Here is a 24,792-nt window from a genome sequence, read left to right as displayed (position 1 = left end):
GTTAGAAAATAATATGCACCCATAGGAAGTCATTGTGTGCATGGCTACATATGTTCTTCAGTATCTTGCAGTCTTCCTAACACAGCCTCATTTTCAAAATGACAGGTTTATTCTTTAAAACAAACAAAAAAAAGTGAAAGACAAAAAAAAAAAATCTTAAATGGCTGCAGTAAATCATGTTATTTTCACTTATGTATTGCCCAGCTAGCTAAGGTTATCTCTGTACAGGAAAAAAATTCCTGCTCGTAGTCAAGCATTCAGCAGACAACATCCCTCTTGTATGAAAATAATATACCTTTAATTTATTTACATGACTGACCAACTGGATGAGGAGGCTGTACTTCTGATGCACTGCAAGACCATTCATCAGTGAACTGTGTCACTGCTCATATGTTTGTGTTTTCTTGATACCAATTCTAAAACATACAATCAAAGGGATTATGGGAATCATGGGAAAGGGTTGTGAAAAGCGAGACAAAAGGAATGTACACAGCACTTAGAAGTTTATAGGGGAAAAAATTAAAACCATTCAATACCCACTTTCAAGAACATAATTTTAAAAGGTGAAAATGTTTTTGTCACTACTTAGATGATAATAAGAATGGACTGATATGCTGACCTAATGTTAACATCTACAGTAAAAGCCAGTATGTCTCAAATTTGTATGCTAGCTAGTAACATCTGTAAATTCTACAGAAGTTAACATACATCAGATTCTTCTGGGACCTTCACATCACTAAGTGGTTAAATATGTACGACATTAAGATAAGAAACTACAATTATATTTCTTACCTTCTGGCAAACCATTTGCAACAACAAATTAAGCAGCTGTTAATAATTTCTGTCATTTTTCTATCTCCAGTAAAAGTGCACGTAAAAAACTTCACAGAGGTGCTAGGTAGCATACAAGTACAAGAGGAAGTCTTGGTTTCTGATACATCAATTTGCTAAATTTATGCACTGAAATGAAAAGAGAGGATGCAGACATTGTGGTAATGGTTCTTCATCTTTGGTAAAATGTTTTAATTTTATTATAGCCATACTTGCTCTGATATCCAGTTTGTGCATGTTTTGCTATTATTTAAACCAATGGGAAACATTTAAACGGATGTAAACAGTGTATAACTTAGTACATTCATGACTTTCTGCAAACATTCTTTGAGAATGTTGCTAGCATATTGGAAAAATGAGCAAATGCTACGATCTGTTATGATTTACTCCCAGTTTAACATGATATTTTTACCACTTCTTGCCATTAGGAAAAAAATGTTTTGTTTTGCTTTTAAAAGAACGGGATCAGTATGACTCTAAAAACAATAAATTCAAAAAGTCTGAAGTAAAAATATCAATTATTTTTTACTTTCTTACAAATGCTAAAATAGAAAATTACACTGGAATTGACTTAAAATTTGATACTATGACCCATCTAAGTAAACAACAAAAAAGGACCACACAGAACATCAACAATTGCTCCAAAATGTTCCAGTGACGGTCAGTAAGTGAGCACTGTTTTTACTGACTTAAAAATCCATGTTTGACTCTCTCACCATTTCTATAAGTATTAAAAGAAAAAAAAAAAAAAAAGAGAGAAAAAAAAACAACTAGTTCTAAAGCAGCACTCTCTCTCCAGTGGCAAATCATACAGCAAATTTACATTGGGTTCTCAGTGGTCTTCATAACACTTGAACATATCAATGATGCAAACTTGACTGTATGATTCTAAGCTACTAATCACACTAAATCAATTTGGCAGAGTGAGAGAGCTCAATATCCCTACACTCAAAATACCCAGATGGTGCTGCATTGATGCAAAGAATAAGTTAAATTACCACAGCTCATATGTGGGGACCCTGAAACACGTAATTCCATCACAAAACCAATCTTTGCACATACTTTCTATATATGCATTTCAATACGAATACTGGAAACCTTTGGAATAATAAGTTTTGAGAGTAATGTCTAAAATTTTTCTCAGTTCTTGTGTTGGGTCTTGTTGTTTCTGGTTTTGTTATTTTACAAATAAGAGTGTCAGGTAGGTGATGGCAAGACATTCCATGGGTCTGTTCTCCTGGCTTTATTCCGACAAGCCATCCTCAGTCATGCCAGCAATGACACCGGACAAAATAAAACAAAGAAAACAGCTCACAGGAGCAGGATCAAGCTTGTGGTGTCAATAAAAAAAAACCCAAACCAATCATTCACATTGTTTCTACACTCATGTCTCAATTCTTCAAAAGTCAATTCTTGGTTTTAGAAATAAAACCTGGGTAACAGTCAAAAATGCAAGTGACAGCATTCTGACCCATTCTTTGACATGTTATTTTTTTTCAGTACCTCAGTATCATCAAGAACAAAACAACTGTGAAGCTGCAATTCCTATAGAAGCAAAGTCTAACATTCCAATGATTTCCAATGAACATGGCACTTTCAAATTCAAATTAAGGTCAAATTTCAAACTCCAGACTAACTACAGAAGACTGCTTATAAGGGTATAATGAAAAACTCCCCCTGAACAGCACAATTAAAAAAAATATTCTTTATTATTAGAAAGTGATAAAAAATAAAAATGCAGAAATGGGGAGTGGAGTAATACAGTTTCAATACACGTAGCTGCACCAGCTGACCATCATGCTCTGTAGTGAGTCATGGATAGCTCTGTCACTGATGCTTTCTGTTCTTAACCCATGTACAAACGTAGTAAGCCACTTCCCACTGCTGCAGCGCCCACATAGGTACAACACACACATTAAAACGCAACAACCTTAGCGCCTGACTCTCCTAGATGCTGAGCACCCTCAGCTCCTGGCAGGCCCCTCAGTCTAAACCAGAGCGTAATCCTGACAATAATTTAGTGGTCAAAGTCTTAGGAACTTCAAGGAACTGTCAGTTTTTTGCTTTCTTTGCTTTTTTCAGTATATCACACTTTTTCCTGTTAGGCCGCCGGCATCTTTCATCAATGCTCGGTATACATTCATAATGCCACACTTCTTCCATTTTCTCCACGGGGTAAACTGCCTCTACGTAATGACGGATCAGTCTCAGTCTGATAGGATCGAGCTGTTTTTTATTACAAGCACCTGAATGGTTGTATTGCAGTCTGAGATTCTCAGGAGTAAAGAGTTCAGGAAAGAGTCTTACGAGAAGCCTGGCGGCAAAGTTGCCGACCGACAGGCTCTGCTGCACTATCTCTCTGACCTCCTTATCAGACAGCAAATACACTGAAGGCACAGGGAAGTCTGGATTAGGAACAACGAGTTCATCGAGTGGTATCTTGCAAAAATCCTTGCTGCTTCTTTCCGGTGGCAGTGGTGGCCCTTCTAATTCTTCTCGAAACCGCTCGGGGTTTATTGCATAGCTGAAAAATTCCCTCCTCTCGGGCCCCGGCACGTGGATTTTCCGTTGCTGTTGGTACGAGCGCCTTTGCTCCGTGTCTCTTCGCCGACACCTCTCATCAAGCTTCCCAACAAACTCCAACGTCCACACTCTGTCATTCTTTGCTCTGGGGTACAGTATCTGCACATAGTGTCGAATTAATTTAATTCTAGTGGGGTCGAGCTGTTTCTTGCCTAAAGATCCGCTACAGTTGTATTGCTTCCGTAAGTTTTCATGAGTAAACAGTTCAGGAAATAGGAGAACAAGCAGTCGAGAGGCAAAGTTTCCTATGGACAGACTGCTTTCATATATGCTTTTAATCTGTTCTTTGTTCAACAGGTAATCTGGGACAGGGACATCAAAATCGGGAGGGGGAAAGTCAAGTTTGTCAAAGTCTATGGGTACAAGCCAAATTTTTTTTGAGCGTCTGCCGGGTTTTTCGTATTCAAAACTGTCTTCCACTTTTATGATCGATACATCATCTGGTAAACTAGAGGAATCGTAACAGTCATCCCTCATCTGGTCACATTCACTTCCATCCATATAGGTATTTTCAAGCTCGTCGTTTATCCTCTGAACACACTGCTGCAACCAGGCTTCTTCTTCCTGCACATCTGGAAAGTAAATTTCCGTGTACCTACGGATTACTTGAAGCCGATGAGGATCCAGCAGTTGTTTCCCAGAGTCTCCATAGCAGCTATACCTTTCAGCTAATTTTCTGTGGTCAAAGAGTTCTGGAAACAATCTGTGTAACAGAAAAACAGAAAATTCTCCCGGAGAAGAAGCTTCATCTAAAAATTCATGGAGATCCTGGGCATCCAGCATGTAATCTGAGGCAATGATATTACTCCTCTCCAAGGACAAAGCTTCATCTTGCTCCTTATCCTCCATAAAATGAGAGGATTCGACCTGCTCTGTCTCATAGAAACTGGATGACTGTACATTCTGCTGACTGTTTTCCATTTCCCTTTGAGCCCAAAACCTATTGAAAAAATCATTGACTTGAGGCAAACACTCCACCTGCCACACGGTTGTGTTCTTCACAGAAGGGTAACAAACTTCCACGTAGTTACGGATCAGCTGCAGGTGCAGAGATTCAAGTTTCCTTTTGTTGAGAAAGCCACATGCACTACAGCTTCTGCCGAACTCGTCATCACTGAAGAGCTCTGGGAAGAGCTGCACTAGCAGCCGGCAAGCTAAGTCTCCACCTGATGTGCTCTGATCCATGATCTGTTTGAGCTCTGCAGAAGTCAGCTGGTACTCTGGCGGAGGCTTGAAGTCTGCAACAGACTCTGCTGGACTGACTTGCTTTTTGATTCTGCTAACCTCCAGAGACAAGAGGTCAACTTTACTGTGAAGCTGAGTCATATTGGTATTGAGGGTGTTGAGCGTGTAAAACATTTTTTGTATCAAAGAATAGATATTTGGGTCAGAATCTGTGGTGCCCGCTGTTACGGCAATGGCTGAAGCCGAGTCCCTTTTGCGTTGATCGTTCAAAGTCCGAAGATGTGAGGGACTGTTGGGGTTGATTTTTTCAAACAACTCGTAAGAAGTGAATTGTTCTGCTCCCGGTGGGTTCTTTTTCTCTGTGATTTTGTGTGAGATGCCATAGAGAGGTTTTTTGTAAGATGGAGTGGTTATGTCACTGAAGGATTCTTCTTCACTGAGCCACGCTACGTTAGGATTCTTGTTCTTGTTTGGCTGCTCTGAATTTACCTGAGTGGGTGAGCCAGTATCTCTGTTCTTCATGTTTGAAATGGGGCCCTTAAAACAAAGAAATATTGTGTTAGTACTTAAAAATATTAGCTATGTGTCCCTTAAAACAAAGAAATATTGTGTTAGTATTTAAAAATATTAGCTATGTGTCCCTTAAGCAGGTATTGGTACAAAAATATGCAAGTCAAATTTTATCCAGAGGACTTAACTAGTTGTGTTAAATACATGAAAATTAATAAATTCACTAGGAAAAATTAAAAACACAGTCAAGTATTATTTAGGTTTTTAATCTTTTTTGTTTGGCTCACGTCTTTCAGCATGGAATAGAAATGCAATAATAATCCTTAGTACTCTTTACCCACAGAGCTCTAAATACTTTCCCAAACTAAGTATCAGTATGCTTCACCTTGCATATGAGAATCTTGGGCTGTAGAGAATTTGGGTGGCAACAAGTCAGCAACAGAGCCAAGAATAGAATCTAGATTTTCTGACTCCTAGTCCTGTGACCTTGCCACTGCCTCCAACAACTGCATTTGGCGTTCCAGTACTCTCTTTAGGTTGCTTTTGAAAATACCACTGAGGCTGTAAGACACTAATATTATGCTTATTCTCTTCTTTCTGATGTGAAAGGTTTATGTAGAAGGCTTTTTTTTCCTTATAATGGTGTGCTACTCCTAAACAAGTCATAAGAATTACTGTAATTTTAAAAAGTATTCTATTTAAATAATAAACACTTAGAAAAAAGAGAGAAGCACTTAAACACTTTGGTATTATCTTTTTAAAAATCAGAAGCATAAGATTTCCTTATTTCTGAAAGGCAGAGACATTTAGACTCATGAGTTTCTAATTTTCTGAATTATTTATATGAAAAACAGTAATGAGCTCTTAAGGAAATAATGTTTCAATAATTTCTAACTCTTCCTTCTTGCTCTTGGAAGCAAGCATTTCCATCAACTCACAGCAAATATGCAGGGCTTCTGTAGACTGGGTTTTTTTGCAAACACATGGATATTACAAATAATTCTTAAGAGCTAAGTAGACACAATATAACCGAATTCCAACATACAGAATTCAAACATGAGAAAACACAGATTTTGAAGAAGATTGTACTGAAACATTTTGCTTGGCTTGTACCACAGAACATTAATTAAATAAAAACCACATATTTTGCATTAAGTATTAAAATAAATGAAAGACAGACTTGAAGTCTGAGCTGAAAGCCACAAGCAATTTGAAATTCTAGTGGCCTCCCTATGTCCTACAGTGAGGAACTCAAATTAGGGTTCCTTTCTGAAAAAAACAGAATTGTAACAGTCATTAATTTGATCTGGTCCCTATGTATACTCACACTTGGCATCTGCAGTGACAAATTGAATCTAATTGCAGTTTAATTTCTAATACAATGTGTAATCAGAAGAGGCTCAGAAAGAACAAGCTGGTTTTGCCTCCAAGTTTACAAACCAGCAGACTCAATTAAATTGAAGTTGTGTTTCCAAGTTCTGCTCTCATTCACATCATACAACCCTACACATGAAATGTTGCGTTTTCACAACCAAAGCTGCGTGGATGGACAGATGATAAAAAGCAAGGACAATGCAAAGGGAATGTATTTCACCACGTGCAGAATCTCCAGTGGGATGGTGCATAGGACATTTGACTTCCATGTGCCATTTAGAAGACTGTCTCTCCAGTCCCACTCATATTAAAGCACATTATCTATGAGGCCAGTAAGGAACCAGAGCCTGCAACATCACCAGATATTAGGGGGTGACTTAATCTGGCAAATGGTGTGATACACCCTAACTAAATCAGCTCTTTGATCCAAGTAAAATACCAGGAGGCAAGAGATGGAATTGTGAGCAGACTGTGATGCAGATTGCTCCCACCTAACTGTAGGCTCCTACACTGGGACTCAAGTTGTCATACTCCACCTACATTTTTAAGCAGAGAAACAGAGACATTTCCAGATGGTAACAGAGCTCTCCCAAACAGACATCACCCGAAAGCAGGTCATGAAAAACTCCTCGTACTAAACATAGTTCTTTTCCCCAGTCAGAAACCCAGAGTGTAATACAGTTCTTCTTTAGCATTGTAGATCAAAAGAACAAAATAAAACTGCAATTTTGGAGAATGCATTTCTTACATCCGGTGAGACTGACTGCCAAAGCTGCTAGCTTTTCCACTAACACTCCTGTTCTCAGAAAATATTCCAAATGTTCCCTCACATACAGAGTATGATTAATTAAATTTCTTCTCTGCTACATAGCATGCCACGGGCCACCAGTCACCTGTCAGTTCTTGCCAGAACTCCTGCCATACCCTTCCCTTAATTAGTTATATAATAAAACTTGGCAATGTGAGGGTAACTTCTATTAATGTCTACTGCACGCACAGAGCCCCAGTAAATCAGTACTGGAAGGTGTATTAAAGAGCACAAATTCACTGTCTTAAGTGCTTTATTGCACTTTGACAGTGACTATTATGAAAGTGTGTGTTCTCAGTTTTGGAACCAGTGCTCTGGAAGAGAAGTGTTCGTGCTCAAAAACTATTGCAGACCTCTGCTGTGCTAGCAGCAGAACTTCTGTCCTTTCCTGAACACAGATCCCAATGTTTGGATATGGCTGCTGGACAAATCTGGTTATCTGCATTTCAGAAACCCAGTCAGTGTTCAGCTAACAGATGACAACACATTTGGGTCTACGTTTAAGCATTTTTTGTTTCAGATACATTCTCATTTTTTTCCTTTTGCTTTTAATTACCATGTCTTTATAGTTTCCATCTGGGAATAGCACTATCCACAGCATGGCTTTTTGTAAATCTTCTGATTCAACTAGTAATTTATATTTTTAATTAGTTTTCTGTAACACTGATCTTTAAATACCAGTGTATTTCAGATACTACTACACCCTATTAAGATGAGAGTTTTTAACATATTATCAAAAGTCAGAAGATGCTGTTCTACGAGACTCCACGTACAGAACAGATAGTGCTGCTTTTTATATTAGATTTGCACAGCAACCTTTTATATTATTAGCATGCTTTGAACATTTGCAAAATGCAGTATTTTGGTAAACATTGACCAATATATGTAATTGTGAAATAGCCTCTCACATTATCTCTTGGAGTCCTAAGCCAAGTTTTAAAAGTTGTTTAGCTATTGCTCTGCTCAGTGCTAAAGTCCAGATAATTTATCACCTTTATAATGCTTAATAAGCAAGGCCTAAATATTATTAAGAATACAAAATATAACATTCTAGCATGTGAGTAAAGAAGAATAAATATATGAACAACAAACATAGAAAATAATTCTATCAAACACAGGAAACTTTGGAAATGTCTCTTGCAAATATTTTTTTTAAGCTTACAATCTTCTACACTTTTTTTAAATAAAAAAGTTTGGGGAAATGAATTTCTGTTCATGCAGTGATGATCAGAATTTTAAAAAAAGCTAAATTTCCTCTGAAAGTTATTTAGAAGTGTAATCACCAGCCCAATAGTACAGTTAACATTAAAAAATATAGATCTGCTTATATTCTACACAGATGCCCATGTGATGTGTAGCAAAAATACACTACAAACACAATAGTCACAGAAATTGCTGGCATTTTGCTCTCTGTTTAAACAGAAATAGTTAATGAAGTAATCAACTAAAACAAAATATTGGTACTAATAAAGTAATTAAGAATGTTATGATTGAGCTGTTTCTGGTTGGCTATTTAACTAAACATGCTGCTTCATAGGGGTCAGTTAAGAATTAATTTTCTGGGTGACTTTCTGAAATCATAAGCCCCAAATTAAAATTCAGTTCAGATAAATTTAAAAATGTAATAAAGGCAAACAGTAAAATCTAAAGCAAGCACAGCACAGAGATGATTATGAAGCCCTTTAACAATGTGAATGTTAAGGAGAACAACTGTAAAGAGAAAAAGGGAAAGGAAAAGGAAGAAATCTTGTAGTGAGATTAAAACCTACCTACTACAGGCATTCAGGGAAAAAACAGCCCTAAGAAGTCAGAGAGATAATAGTCAAGAAAAAGAACCACGAGGAGCTATGGCTAGAAAGGAGAAATTAAATGCACAAATACAACATGGAATAATTGGCTGGGCAGCAGAACAACAGAAAAGGATCTGTGCATAAGAGTAGGCTATGAACTAAAGAGGATGAATTCAAATCTAGGTTATTTTAATAAAGTGCTGAGTGCAAAAAACAAGAGGTCATTAAACTGGCCTAAAGGGTGTTAAAAAAGATGTGACTGTCCAACACTGGACATGATCCTTTCAGGAATCTTAAAGAAAACAACAAAAATACAAGATGACTCCTAAAGAAGAGCTGAGTAAACAGAATTTTAGTCTTGAAAAGAAAGGGCTGGATGTGGACAATGTCACACCAATTTTCCCATGTGCAGAAGACTTTCCTAGGAACAACACTTCTCCCTACTCAAACGAACAAGGACAAAAAGAAACTTGCTCAGTTTCAGCAAAGATTAATGAAAATGTCTAGTTGCTAGAGAGTTAAACAGTAGAACAGAATATCAAAAGGGGCTTGCCATGTCCTTCACTGGCTGGACAAACATCTGGATTGTCAAAAGCACTGCACTAGAAGTTGCAGTATATTCTGCTCTAGTGGGCATGTTGATATATATATATAGACATACGCACATATCATATATATTATATATGTCATGTTATTTTATGTATATATTACTGGGGGGGGGGGGTGATGTTGAGGGTTGGAGGTAGTGATCTTAGAGGTCTTCTCCAACCATACCAATTCTGTTGTTCTGTGATATGCTGAAGTCTTTTGCATCCCTGCATTTTTATTTCTCAGTTAATACAATGTCCTGGTTTGGGCCAGGATAAAGGTGATTTTCTGTCTTGTACTTTTGCTTTCAGCTAAGTCTCTTGTAAGTAGTTGTACTTGCTGAAATTAACAGCCCAAACCAGGACATACAACAAATTCATACTTGTCTCACTGACATAAAAATCAGTGTCACAAAAGAAAAAATCACATCCCTGATTCTACCACAGAGGATTCAGCTGAAGGACTGAGTGACATGAGAGGGACTGTGATTAGAACCACGCTCAGCTGAACCAAATAATTACCTGCTCCTACATTCTCTAAGAAACAAAAATATTCTTCACATGAATGAATTAACCTGTACATGTATTTCACAGATGCAATCACTTCCATGTTATTTAAAGAAATACTCAGACAATTGCAAAGTAGATTAGCCACTCACTGGATAAGGAATTGACCGGATGGTTGTACTCAAAGAGTTATGGTCAATGGCTCGATGTCTAACCAGAGAACAGTGACAAATGGTGATCCCCAAGAGCTGGTATTGGGACCAATGCTGCTTAACATATTTGTTGGTGACATGGACAGTGGAATTCAGTGCACTCTCAGCAAGTTTACTGATGACACCAAGCTGTGTGGTGTGGTGGACATGCTGGAGGGAAGAGAGGCTACCCAGAGGGACCCTGACAGGCTTGAAAGGTGAGCCCATGCCAAGTTCAATATAGCCAAGTGCAAGGTCCTGCACCTGGGTGGGGGCAATGCCAAACACAGATACAGATTGGGCAGAGAATAGATTGAGAACAGCAATGAGAGCATGAGCCAGCAATGTGCACCTGCAGCCTAGAAAGCCAACTACTCTATCCTGGGCTGCATCAAAAGAAGTGTGGTCAGCAGGCCACAGGAGGTGATTCTCCCTCTTTACTTGTCTCTTGTGAGACCCCACCTGGAGTACTGTGTCCAGTGTCAAAGCCCTCAACACAAAAAGCACATGAAGCTGTTGGAGTGAGTCCAGCAGGCCATGAAAATGATCAAAGGGCTGGAGCTCCTCTCCTATGAAGACAGACTGAGAGAGTTCAGGTTGTTCAGCCTGGAGAAGAGAAGGCTCCAGGGACACCTTATAGCAGCCTACAAGAAAGCTGATGAGGGATGTTTTACAAGGGTATATAGTGATAGGACAAGGGATAATGGCTTTAAACTGGAAGAGGGTAGTTTTAGGTTAGACAATAGGAAGAAATTCTTTAGTGTGAGGGTGGTGAGACACTGGAAGAGGTTACCCAAGGAAGCTGTAGTTGCCCCTTCCCTGAAGTGCTCAAGGCCAGGCCGGATGGGGCTTTGAGCAATCTGGTCTAGTGGGAGGTGTCCCTGCTCACACAGGGGATTTGGAACTAGATGACTTCTAAGGTGCCAACCCAAACCGTTCTATGATTCTGTGATATTTGATTCAAAACTCACTTAGTAATTCTGATGTTGTTAAATGACTTGCTATTTCTAATAGCAGCGATTCATTCAGCCTATGAAACATGAACAGAAAAATCAGTCATGCACCGAAAAGTCACCTCTTGTGTAAAGCGTCTTTTCTTCACATTGAGTACGACATCTTGCTGGCTCCCTAAACCATCACAACCAAGTGAAGTCTGTTTCCGCTTGTTGGAATCCTGCAGGCAAGTAACTGTGCCATCCAGTGAGTGTTTCTCTGTAGATCTGGATGTTATCGAGCAATCTAGAGCTTCATCTTCATTTTTCGCTTCTACTTTCACAATATTTTTTTGAGGAACTTTTACTGGAAAAAAAAGAATGTTTAGAAAGATAAAGCACTCTCTCCAGAAAACTGTTAACACCCTTAATACAATCTTTTGTGATTTGTTTCTTTTAAGAAAATACATTTTAAAGAACATCACTATTTTTTATTACTTGTATGAGAAGCATACACTGAAGTGTACACCAAAGTCATTTCTACCATGCTAGGAACCATTTAGTCAATCAGTAAATTACAGCTTCTTCCCCAAGAAAAGTCTGAACAAATTAAGTTATAGTAGGAAGATTTTTTTTTTGAGGGGAAGGACGTAGGAGAAGAAAACAGGAGTAACAAAGATAATCGTGTTTGAGATAGTTTTTAAATAAACGTTGATGTAATTTATCTTATTCCACATTCCTTCTTTATTAGGTTACAATGGCTTTTGTTTAACAAGAATTTTTGCTTGATCGGAAGTTACACAAAGTATAATATTTTACCTTCATCATCATCAGTGATTTCAGCTGAATTCATCTTCTACTTCACTAAAGAACAAAATAAAAACACAAAGATAAACATCAGCATCAACACTTCCTGATGTATTAAGGAAATAAATACATCTGTGTTCATAATTACTTTGAATCTAAAGCCACTGGGAATTGATAGCCCATGGATAAACTCCCATCTGTACTTCCGTAGAACCTAGCTTTTTTGCAATAAATTTCCTGGCCATGTATAGATCTGTCATCATGCAAACTGTACAACAGACTACATCCAACAGCTAGGAATGTATTGAAAACTATGTGCCTTTTTCTGTCATGCAGAAATGTAAAAGGAATTTTAACCTTCTTTATAAACTATAAACTATAAATTGCAACCTGACACTCTCAGATGGTAAGCTGGAGACTGATAAACTGTCACATACAGCTCATGTTTACTTGCACACAGCATTATGTTTATTTGCCCTGGGAATATTATTACTTTTCATTTTCAATTGTTACACTACTCTTTAAAATAGTTTTCTTTCAACTGTTCCTGCCTGTCCTTTTCAGTCAAGGTCTGAAATCAAGGCAGGGCACTCTCTGGTTTGAGCAAGAGAAAAAAAAACAAACAACAACCAGTAAATCAAAAGTCTATGTACAGCCCAGGAGAGGGAATTATAACAACATTTAAAAGAGATGAAAAGAGAGCGGGAATCTATTTTGGAGGGGGAAAAAAATAAAGAAATCTCTACCTTGCTTGTTCAAAACTGTTTTTTTCAATTTCTAAGTATTGCTTAAAACTCTTTAAGTACCTTAATACTGTGTAGTTATGAATTTTTCTTCATCAATGACTGATGTCTGTTACAATAGTAAGTATGAGATCCCATTCAGGGTAAGATTTGGTATGATTGTTCTACAGTGGGTAGCACGCACACACAAACAGAAGATACATAGAAAATTAGCTCATACTTGGCCACTCCAGAAACCAAAATATCCTCAGATGTTCTGATCCTCAACATGGCCCCTATATGCACCCTTATAAAGGGCATCCTTAAGAGGATAATGTGAGATTCGTTTTATCATCACATCACTAGAAAAAGTCTCTCTCTGTCAGATTCAGAGCTACTACAAACCTCTCAGATATCTACTCCTTTCACCTTCCATAACACCCTATTTCAGGACTTGAATTTATTAACTGATCTATGTACAAATTATGGCATCTTTATAATCACTTCGCTTAAACTTTTGTGAACTCTGGTAGGGACACAAAAGCATCAAACATTAAGTGGCCGACAGCAGCTTCTAAACCACCTGATAAGCACTGGTGAAAGTAAATACCAAGTCTTACTAACCCAACATTATTTATGAATCATAGAATTGACTGGGTCGGAAGGGACCTCAGAGATCATCCAAGTCCAACCCTTGATCCACTACTGCTGCAGTTACCAGACCATGGCACTGAGTGCCACATCCAGTCTCTTTTTAAATATCTCCAGGGATGGAGAATCCACTACTTCCCTGGGCAGCCCATTCCAATGCCTGATCACCCTCTCGGTAAAGAATTCTTTCTAACATCCAACCTATTTAGACATAGACACTACATCTCTTTACAAAAAAATCCCAAGACAGCATATTTCGTACAGCACCATTAAAAAGCTGTGTTGAACCTTAGGAAAAGCACATAGTACTAAATGTTGGTATTTTACCCCAATATTCCAGATACATTTACATTCAGTTTCTAGATCATTCTGACACTTTTCCATACTGCAATGGGCTTAGCTCTGAGGGATGTGGTACAAGATGAACACGTGCCAGCGCTCAGAAAGTGCGAGAGTCTTTGTGAGAGTCTGAGGTGACAGTAAGCAAATCAGCTGATACCACTATAGAATATCCTGCAGTGGCAATCAAAAGGTTTCTCCAGATAATCCCAGACTACTCTGTTAAAGCAGAACACTAAAGGATGGTAAACACAGAGTCAGAAGGGAAGAATACAGAGGTGGCGGGGAGGGGGCGGAATAACATAAAAAGTTTAGGAAGGGCTATAGGGAATTTCAAGGAGGAAGAATGCTTCAGGAGAACTCCTCTGAGGGAATACAAGAAAACTGGAAGGAGAAGATAAATGATGATTTGAATAGCCACTCTATAAAAGTGGACACATTTAAAAGTAAAGCAAAGTACATATCCTGGTTTACTTTCTAAACTATACAACAGCAGGAAGACCAAAGCTAGCCCAAGTTCAGGTCAAATAAATATTAAGTCAAAACACTTTCACATATTTGAAGAAAAGTTTTATTACTTACTTACAAAAAAAGATTTATTTGTAATAACAGGTGTTATGAGAAAATTAAGCACATGTAACACCATCTGTCAAGAGTCAGGTGTCAACTTCCCCCTGTCAATCCCCCTGTGATTTCCTTTCTCATAAGTCCCACCAGCTCCCTTGGCCAAGGATGGGTTCCCCTCCTAACCTTCAGTGAGCTGTTCCAGCTTGATAAACTTACAGAAAACAAGTAATTTATTAATTTGCCAGGTTGCTTTTCTTTTCATTCAGAGAGGGAAACAGTAAGGCAAGTAATAAAGCCCAGCCCAGAAGCATGCATGAGGTTTGGCACAGAAAAGAGGTATTAAAATCTCTCTGGCTTGGGTCAAGCATTTAATGAAACTCCACCTTTCATCTATTTACACTACCATCTCACTTCCAATTTGGGTTGCAATGGACTTGCCAGTGAGTAGTGAGCAGACACACAGATATCAACAAAGCAATTATATCACTGCTTCCACAAGAAATGAGATCCTATGGGAAGAAGGAAACAGGGGTGTGCCTGTCCACATGAGGTTAACAATAATCTTGTTGACTTTTTGAAGTCCACTCAAGATAAAACATTTTGTGTTCTTTAAAGTACTGTTTACAGTGAATCTGTACTTAGGAATAATAAGAAATAGAATGCTGTAGAAGAGGCAGCAGTATAAGAACCTATTTTGAAGTAGCACTCTGCCCCAGATTGAGAGTAAACAAAGCCAGAGAAAAAAGACAGACAAGAACTTAAAGTTGTGTCAAAAGCAATCAAGTAAGAAATCACCCAGTAAAGCAAACACCTTACAGTTATCCCTTGTCATGTTGGGTAAACAAACATTTAATTCTTACATTATTTTTTTTCCAAACAGAAAATTACTATATTTATCATCCTTATCAAGCTGAATATGAGCCAGCAGTGTGCCCTGGATGCCAGGAGGACCATGTCCTGGGGTGCATCAAGCACAGCATCACCAGCTGGGCAAAGGAGGCTCTGTGCTGGTATGGCCTCACCTTGAGTACTGTGTGCAGTTTTGCACACTGCTGTATAGTAATGACATCAAGCTGTTGAACATCCAAAGGAGAGCAACAAGGATGGTGAATGGTGAAGGGTCTGGGATGGATGACTATGAGGAGCAGCCAATGTCACTTGGATTGTTCATTTTGGAGAAAAGGAGGCTGAGGGGTGACCTCATTACAGTATTTTGCTTCCTCATGAGGGGAACAGATGGGACTGGCACCAATTTCTTCACTCCTGTGACTGAAGACAGGACTCAGGGAAGTGTTAGGAAGCTGAATCAGGGGAGGTTTAGGTTAGATATTAGGAAAAGGTTTTTCACCCACAAGGACGGTTCCCAGGGAAATAGTCACAGCACCAAGCCTGTCTGAGTTCAAGCAGTGTTTGGATGATGCTCTCAGGCACACGGTGTGACTCTGGGGGTGCCCTACACAGGGACAGGAGTTGGCCTTGATGATCCTGATGGTCCATTCCAACTCAGCACGTTCTATGATTCCTTAGCCTAATAATGACTCAATGCTACCTACAAGACAGTTTTAGGAAGGGGTAAACACCTGGTGCTAAGGTTGGGAGCTCAGGTCTGCAGCTGTAACTGGTACAGCAACTGGCCTTGGCAACTTTACCTTGCTGGGGTACAGATGGATACTGCAGTCCATCCTGTTTCTGGTGAAAAAGGGATTTGGAAGGAGGATTCCAAAACACACCAAACACCTGCAACAACAGCTTCCTCAACAGCCAGACCCTGATCTAATGAAGTTGATTGGTCCTGTAGCCTAAGCACATCTATCTCTAACTTTTAGCTGAAACTTCTAGTATTTCCACTGGCCAAAAATATCATTCTTTACAAAATCTAAACATAAGCCTTAAACTGCAGATTTTAGGATTTTGCTTGTAAATATTTTAATTTGTGAAGCAAGTTATTTTAGAAGCATTTTCTCTGGGTTCTTCATTTTCTATCTGATGCATAAAGTTAAGTTTCAAAGAATGTGTGAACACTTCAGACACCCAACGGAACAGGCATACAATAGGTAAACTAAATGTTTATCTATTCTTATGCTGAAACATGGATAAACCACTCAGAAAGAATAACTGTTATAACCCTAACTATGGAACTTTCACCTCTGAACATGAGAAATGAAGCAAATAGCTCATACTCTCACTTTTTCTTCAAAAGAGACTCTGCTTTGATTAATGGCAGTCTGCTTCTAGTACAGTAATGGCCTAAAACTATCTAATGTAGGAAGATTTGTGGCAGCTGGACAAATTCAACAATCAAGGAAGTAAACGAATCTCATCCTCACAAAGCAAACAATAAATCATTGGATTTTACTGCCTACAATTCCTCTGTGCATGTAGTTTAAAATTTCTATATAATCTGTGTCTGAAAATGAGCACCTTGCTGATGTATCAGCATGCATTCACCTTCTCATCTAAACTGCCCTGATAGCTACTGGTGCTGGTACTATACAGACACCTGTGCTGACCCACTGCTAGGTGCCATGCAAGGGAGCCTGGAGGATGCCAGCAGTCACCTGGGAAGACACGAACATTCCCTTTGTCCCTCACACTCACCCACACTCCTGACACTTGTGAAGTAGTTAAAAAAGGTAAGCCAAAATTTTTTTTTTTCCTCAAAGTGATGATATCTTTATTCTTCTATGAGAAGTGAATACCCAGATTTGCAATCCTGTAAACAAGGATACTGTTCTTTTCAAAATGTATGATAAGCCTTGCAGTATACAGTATTTTGTCCTGTTTCAAGTGAAGCTACTTCAAAAGCAAGTGAATATGAATTGCAGTATAACTCTAGACACCAATTTAAGTGTGTCTGATTTGCCACCTTTTTTTTTTTTGATTTGCAGCAAGATCCAGAAATCCCACTCAGCTACCAGCTTAACTTGTAGATGATTATAGATTTTAGACAACACTTTTCTGGTAGACCACATACACAAAACCTTTTACGCCCGACTGGGACTGTTGTGCTAGGAACTCCTTTGCACCTGACCTATTGAGTATTCAACAACCATTTTCAGAACATGCTCAGTACTTTGGGATTGTCATAGAGGACAGTCATAAACAAATGTAGGGCACTTCACTTACCAATAACACAATTTAAAATGGTATTTGGGAGCCAGAAAACTTGTTGGCTTGGTTTTGGTGGTGGGTTTTCTTGTTTGTTTTTTTACTTTCCTGCTTTTGATTTTGCAGCTTAGGTAAATCAGCAGTTTAAGACACGTAAGAGGGCAGGTGGAAAGAGAAGTGTTGGGTCAGGGCATGACAGGTTGGGAAAAGAAGTAGGGGGGTCCCCATCACACCATGACTGCCACTATTGGCCAAATTCCCTTCCCAGTGATCCCACTCTCCCTTCTTCTCATCAGACTATGTAAGGAATGAATGAGTGAACCTAACACTCCCTACTTCCATTGGTATCATTTAGAAAAATGCCTCTATTTAAAGGACTTACCAGGTTATGACACTTAATTGTACCACTCTGGTAACAACATTTGACGCTGAAATGGTATTACCCATGGTTAACAGAAATCCAATGCATAGCACAATGCTGTGGGTTCCAAAGCAAAGGAGGATACCTTAAAAATGAGGTTTTGGGATGCTTCTCTTTGCATTTTTCAAGTAGACAAAAAAATTGTGTTCCATTTTTTAAAAATGTGCCTACCTGAAATACACACTGAAGCCTCCAGCATATAAAGCACTTGGGTCCATAGTTTTTATGAGTAACGGAGCAAACTGCAATTCACCCTCTAAATGTATTTCACATATCATCTAGTATATAATGCATAATGCCACTTAAAAGTAGCAATAAAAGTGTACTTACTTATTGATACATAAAACAGAATTGAACCATAAGCCTAAGTTAAACCATCCCATTCTCCTCCTCCTCCTTACCCCCTAACAATTAATCATGTGCTGGTCTTGGCAGATGCTTTCACTACCCATCTTACAATTGAGACCATTTTAAAAACACAATGCAAAGAGCAAAGATCTTGCTGATAATGTAAGATCTAGGCAGTTCTCTGCCTTTGCAATAATTCTTAAACAAAGTCTAAGTGATCACTTTCAAATTCTGACTTAAAAAAAAAAAATCCATCAGAAAGGAAAGCACTGTTGTAACTAAAAATGCTGTTTGTAACTAAAAATGCAACTCTATTCTTCAGACTTCCATATCTAGTATATTAACATCTGACAGATGAAAAGAAAGTGTGAAAACCATGTAAAAAGCTATAAAAGTGCAGACATGCTGTATTTGGAAAACCATTCTGATTTCATAACACTTGTTAATTACACTTACACATGTAAATTAATACTTAACTAATACACTATAATAACAAGAATGCCTGTCATCAGTTTTACAGAATTTTGCTAAATTTTTGCTAAATTTAAATGGTTGCATAGCACTGTACTGTTCAGTTCATTAATGCATGGTAAATGTGTAGATGCTGCTTTTTGAATGCACCTAAGGGACTCGAGCACAGACCCTATGAGGAGAGGCTGAGGGAGCTGGGGGTGTTCAGTCTGGAGAAGAGGCGGCGCAGGGGAGACCTCATCGCTCTCTACAACTCCCTGAACGGAGGGTGTAGCCAGGGAGGGTCGGACTCTTCTCCCAGGCAGCCATCAATAAGACAAGAGGGCAAGGTCTTAAGTTGTGCCAGGGGAAGTTTAGGTTGGATATTAGAAAGAATTTCTTTACCGAGAGGGTGATCAGACATTGGAATGGGCTGCCCAGGGAAGTAGTGGATTCTCCGTCCTTGGATATATTTAACAAGAGACTGGATGTGGCACTCAGTGCCATGGTCTAGCAACCGCAATGGTGGTTCAAGGGTTGGACTTGATGATCTCGGAGGTCCCTTCCAACCCAGCCAATTCTATGATTCTATGGAATGTCTCTAATTCTTCAGTATCAACTATAAGAATGTTGAAAAACACAGTTCAGCATGACCAATGCAAGGGGAGTTGTTCATATGGATCTTGGTGTGAAGAGTTGAACAGAAGATGCTAACTGCTCAAGTCTTTAGTCTTAAGCACTAAGTAAAACAGATACTAGAAAACAATGACTAATTAAACTTACTGTGAACTTGCCTTATTAACATACTCAAATGTACTTCTTCAGGCTGAAGGACCCCCTACTCACAAAAAGTCCCCTACGCTATGAGCATTCATAGGGAAAAGCAGAAGCCTTCCCAAGAGAAGAACTAGATAACCAAGCAAGTAAAAAAATTATACTGGCATACTTAGAGATAATTTTCCATTTTCAGGTAATAAAAGAAACCCTGTGTGATGGGGAACACATCCCTTTGGGGATTTACCACCTGTCACCTCTTTCTGCACAGAACTAGAACAAAGAAATACCTCAACTCTGCGTGCAGATTTGATTATTGCACACCAGGTAAACAGACCCCATTTTGGGACAAGCATGTTATTAAAAGAATGTTTAACGTACAGCTTGTGTGTCTCTTCATTCACCAGATGTCCCCAGAAGAGCCTCCTAGGCAGGCAGGGTCACAGCCCAGCTCCCAGTTAAGATCTATGTTTTTGCTGTGCCACCTTGAACCACACAGAGAGGACATCACTTATCCCAGCCTCTATCTCACTGCTGGCCTGCACAGAACCAACTCCTTCAGGACACCCTGTCAGAATCAAGTCCCCTTCTTCCAGGGTGACTATTTTGCTGATGTAGCTCATCAGGTAAGGGATGGAGAAGGTCATAGAGGAGGTTTCCCCCTCCTGCCTAAGCTTTCCGTTCATCTTGAGCCAGATCTTTAGCTTGTGAAGGTCTGGAATCTTCTCCTTGGGCATGAAATCACTGACTGGGCAGGACAACCTGAAGCCCTTGGCCAAAATCCAGGGCAGACCCTTCCTTTTGCATACAATACAGGGGTTTAGACATATGAGATGTTTATTAATTTTAAAACTTCACAGTGGTACACAGCTTCATGTACACAATTCAGGGGCTTCAATGAAAAGTATTCTACTTGAGTATCATTTGCTTCTGAAGATGAATTGTCCTTTATATTTTGGTCAAGACAAGATAATAAGTGTTTGCTACTAACACTGTGTTTAATGGCATATGTGGAATTAGATGCTCAATTCCCTTGTTTTAAGCATGCAGTGAAACATGCAACACTAGGTCACCTGTTCTGGAGGAGTGAAGTTCAATAAATGATGGGAATATCAAAAGACCTGATTTTTCAAGGAGGTAACACTGGCTAAACTTTACAAGACTTGTGCATTGAACTGCTGTTTAATAGCTGAAAGTAGCACCTCCTCTTACTTATGCTTTCCTGTAACAGGACATTATCACAAAACAACAATGGTACTATGCTACATAATTAAGACTGTGGTTTACTCACAGCCAACCAAAATTATTGTATATATAATCATCCTCCGCAAGGGACAATTATTATCTAGTCTTTAAGACACTGACCAGTCAAGTGTCTGAGGTCCTGCTCCTCACACTGGACAAAACACAGGAGGCAACCAGTGCTTCCCAAGGGAAGCCCAGTCTCGGAAGCTGGTGTGGGCAGGGGAAGTGGCTCTGTCTCATGCTGTAGGTGAGCAGGGGGCTGCTCTATCCACCTGGTGACAGCAAGAAATGCCATCCCTGATGGTGTTTTAGAGGAACGATTCCTGTAGAATGCTTTGAAATGAGAAGTGTGAACACCCGCTCCCAAGAGAGCTCCGTGCAGCCCCAGGGGAGGCAGGACTGAAGGCACCCGCCTCTGCTCAGGCTGCCTCCAGGTCGGGATGCGTGAGGCTCTCCAGGCTGTATCCGGGAAAGCTTTCCCATTGGGATGAGAAGCAAGCCCAGAGTTCCAGGTTCTGCTTTGGGAGCCATGTAATCTGCGTCTTTTACTTCCCAGCTGTAGCACTAAGTTCAGTAATTTCAGCATTGCAATTATCCTCAGGGTACATTTGATTCCTCTAATTTGTAAAAAACAATGCAAATTCAATTCAAATGAACTACACATAAATACCAATCCAAAACTGAACTGTAAAATACATTTCTTAGAGGCAATGTTTGCTTTCTGTTCAATTCCATGGGACACATTACAGCATTTTTACTAGGCCTTCTCAAAAAAACAAACTGCATCTTTTCCTGGGCATTAATATCTTTATTTTCTTCCTTTCTGTTGCTGAGAGCCTCATCACTACACTCCTTGGTTCAGAATAGGAAAATACCTTGACAGGGTCACTGTCAGTATGCTTCCTGAAACTACATTACTTCCAATATTACTAATTACACCTAAAACTATTAGAACAGACAAAAACTGAGGAAGGAAGGGGTATTGTTTGATTTGTACACCTAACTGTACTTTCTATCTATTTAGTCAGGTTTCCTTTAAACTTGTGACTTTCCTGAGCAAAAAATTTGAAAAGGCTTGGGAAGGCACTTGGAAAGGTGGCAGGTTGAAGAAGTCTGATACCTGAAACCAATTTAATTTTAAAAAATTTAAAATATTTTATTTCAAATTGACTACCCATCCTAAACTGAAATAAGAGTATTGCTGCAGTTAGCTGCACAATGAGCAAAATGCAAATAGATAATATAAAGAATATTAAGAGCAGATGCTTTCAGTTCTATCAATTTTGAGATAGTACGGTGCTGCTAGTGACCCAGGAGTGGAGCTTTTGAGAAAAATTTCTTCTTGTTATCTAGTACCAACACTCGAAATACTGAGTATCTTACAAAACAGTATTCCAGCATTTAAATGGTGTTTCAACTATAAATACATGAATAACAATTTCTAAAAATATGAAAAAATATTCTTAAAATAATTAGCAGATGCTGCTGGAAGCATTACACTTACAGACAATAAAGTCCCTATACTTAACATAGTTTGAAAACCTCTGCTGCCCTGTGGAGGAGGATAGGAAGCCTCAAGTCTCCTCTGAAGCCAGCCTACAACAACGGCATTTTGCCAAGAGGGCTTACAGGGCATGTTCCCAATTTGGGTCTTTTTAAAATTTCATTTTACTTACATCTGCAGATGTAGTTTAAATTTAAAACAAAACGAAACAACAAAAAAAACCCCACTCTTCTCAGTTTTCCTGCAAGTTGCCTGAGGCAGAAGTTTTCTCAACCTGTCCCTTGCACTTTTTCAAATACCAATTTAATCTTGCACCGGTCAGCACAATACTAACCTAATTTATTTTCAGCATTAATACATCAACTTGGTTTTGCTTTAGGTAGGTTGCTTATTAGAAACATTTTGTCTTCCTCAATGCTTTGATCCTTCTACCTCCGTTCTTTGCTTTTATTTTAAAATAGTGTTCCATCTGAACTTCGTACCAGACAATTTAAAATCTCCTCCAACCTGCAACCAAACCTTCTTTATTTTTGTTTGCTGGGCTTACCTAAGCTACGAAAATACTTAGGAAAAATATTAAAGTGTAGCTGGTCCAGGGTCAAGCTTGATTTAACAGCAAAGAAAAATTAATCAACATATATCGTCAACTATTTATTAGATGTAATAATCCATGTAAATTCGTAATCTGATGACTAGGCATCTGCTAGAAGCAGGGAAAAAGTTTTTCTTTCCGTGTTTAAATGTCCGTGCCCCAGGGGTCGGGCATACACTGTTTTTTTATAGGTGGCAGCGACAAACTCTACCCCTCACTTCCATCCAAAAAGCTCGGGGACTGCGTCAACGCTATGTGGGAGCCGTCACATGGCTGCTGGCCCGCCGCCGGCTCGCATTCTGCTGGTTCAGAGTTTGTTCCCTTCTATTTACAAAGGGCTGTGGGGACATACCGCAGGGGAAAGTAGGGTAGAGGCAGCGGGTGATCCGGGCACAGGCTGCCGGTTCCCCCGCCGCAGCCCTCTCCGCTCCCCGCCACCCGCTCAGAACAGACACGGATCGCCGCAAACCCCCCACCCACCCCCTCTCTCCACGCTCCCGCCGCCGTTTCTGTCGGGCAGGGGGCCTGACCCCAGCTCTCGCTTTTACCGGGCTCCTGCTCAGCCACCGCGCGGCGCCCCGGCGGGCACGGGGCGGCAGGGGAACTGGTACCGCCAGGGGACAACGGGCGGCACCGCCTACAGCCAGCTCGCCCGTCCCGCGGGAAGGGGGGCGGGGGGGGCTTCCCTGCCGCCCCCCTCCCAACCGGGGCTCCCCGCGGCGGGGGATGCGGGGGGCGGCGGCGGCCACGTGGGAGCGGCGCGGTGCGAGGCCCCGCCCGGGGGCGGGCGCTGCGGTGAGGACGCCCTGCGCGCTCCGCACGCGGCGGCCGCGGCCGCTTCCGCGGTCAGACCCACGAGCCCGAGGCGGCGGCGGCGGCGGTTGGTGCTTCCGGTCCGAACCCCTGCCCGGGCGGATCTATGTGGCCGGCGAGCGTGGGGGGAGGGGAGAAGGTGAGGCTGGAGGTGACGGCGGCGTGACCGTTCCACTCTCCCCCACTCCTCATCCCCCGCCCCCGCTGATGGAGACTCCCGGGCCCGGGCGCCCTCTCCCTCCCGCGCCCCGCGGCGCCATAGCAACGTTCCAAGCCACGAACAAAGAGCCCCCTCCCCCCGGTCCCCCCGAGCCCGGGAGTCCGCGCCCCGCGGAGGGGGCCCGAACCGCCGCCGCCGGGGGGGGAGGGGCCGGCCCCGCGCCTCCCGCTTCCCCGCTCGCTCTCTCGCTGGCGCGGCCCCTTTCTCCGTTCCCTCCCCTACCCGCCGGGGCGGCGCTGCCCGCTGAGGTGCTGCGCGGAGCGGCGCCCCTCCCGCAGCCCAGCCGGCGAGCGGCGACAGCCGGACTTACCTCGGCTCGGCCAGGGGACACGGCAGCCCCGGGACGGCGAGGGCGGCTGGAGCGGCCGCCTCTGGTGCCCGCTTTTCCCCCCCGCTCTTTGTGTGCGAGGGTCCGCGCGCTGCGCTCTCGCGTGACGTGACGGGACCGTGTGTCATTTCCGCACAAGGACACTGAGCCCTGAGCCGCCGTGGCCAGCGCCACCCGCCGCCCCGGGGCAGGGGCAGAGGCGAGAGGGGAGGGGGGAGGAGGAGCAGGAGCAGGGCCGCCGCTTTCCCCCCTCCCCCTCCTCCTTCCCACCCCCCTCCCGCCCTCCCCGCTGCCGCCACAGGGAACGCGCGACTCCCACTGGAGACCCCGCGCGCGCGCGCGCGCCCCGCCGCCCACTCGGCGCCGCGCGGGCAGCGGTCCCCCCCTCCACCCCTTCCCCCCCACACTTCCCGCCCCCACCGGGCGCTCTCCCCCGTTTCCGCGCCCTTCCCGTCCCCCAGCACCCGCCGGGCACGGCTGCACGTGGGGCCACGGCTCGGACAGGACAGGGCCCCGGTGGGGTGTGGGGGGGTGGGTGAAGGTGACAAGGACGGGGCGCGCTCCCCGCAGGCAGTGGCAGAGCCGGGTGGCTCCGCCGGCCGCCG

The 24,792-nt window shown here is 41.6% G+C and overlaps 1 protein-coding gene across 1 annotated transcript; it reads right to left on the bottom strand.

Annotated features, from left to right (window-relative positions):
- Positions 1 to 1,880: 1,880 nt before the first annotated feature.
- BEND3 (BEN domain containing 3) lies at positions 1,881 to 24,425 on the bottom strand. The gene is made up of 4 exons (XM_030448751.1): positions 24,170 to 24,425; positions 12,118 to 12,162; positions 11,442 to 11,665; positions 1,881 to 5,136 (listed from the first exon to the last, which is right to left on the bottom strand). Exons 2-4 carry the CDS (start codon positions 12,149 to 12,151, stop codon positions 2,884 to 2,886), a joined length of 2,511 nt encoding a protein of 836 aa, XP_030304611.1. The 5' UTR covers positions 12,152 to 12,162; positions 24,170 to 24,425; the 3' UTR covers positions 1,881 to 2,883.
- Between the last annotated feature and the right edge of the window lie 367 nt (positions 24,426 to 24,792).

The sequence above is a fragment of the Calypte anna genome, chromosome 3 (assembly GCF_003957555.1).
Source record: "Calypte anna isolate BGI_N300 chromosome 3, bCalAnn1_v1.p, whole genome shotgun sequence".
In the NCBI taxonomy this organism is placed as follows: Eukaryota; Metazoa; Chordata; class Aves; order Apodiformes; family Trochilidae; genus Calypte; species Calypte anna.
The sequence above is the reverse complement of the archived record's forward strand: the minus strand, read 5'-3'. Positions and strand labels throughout refer to the sequence as shown.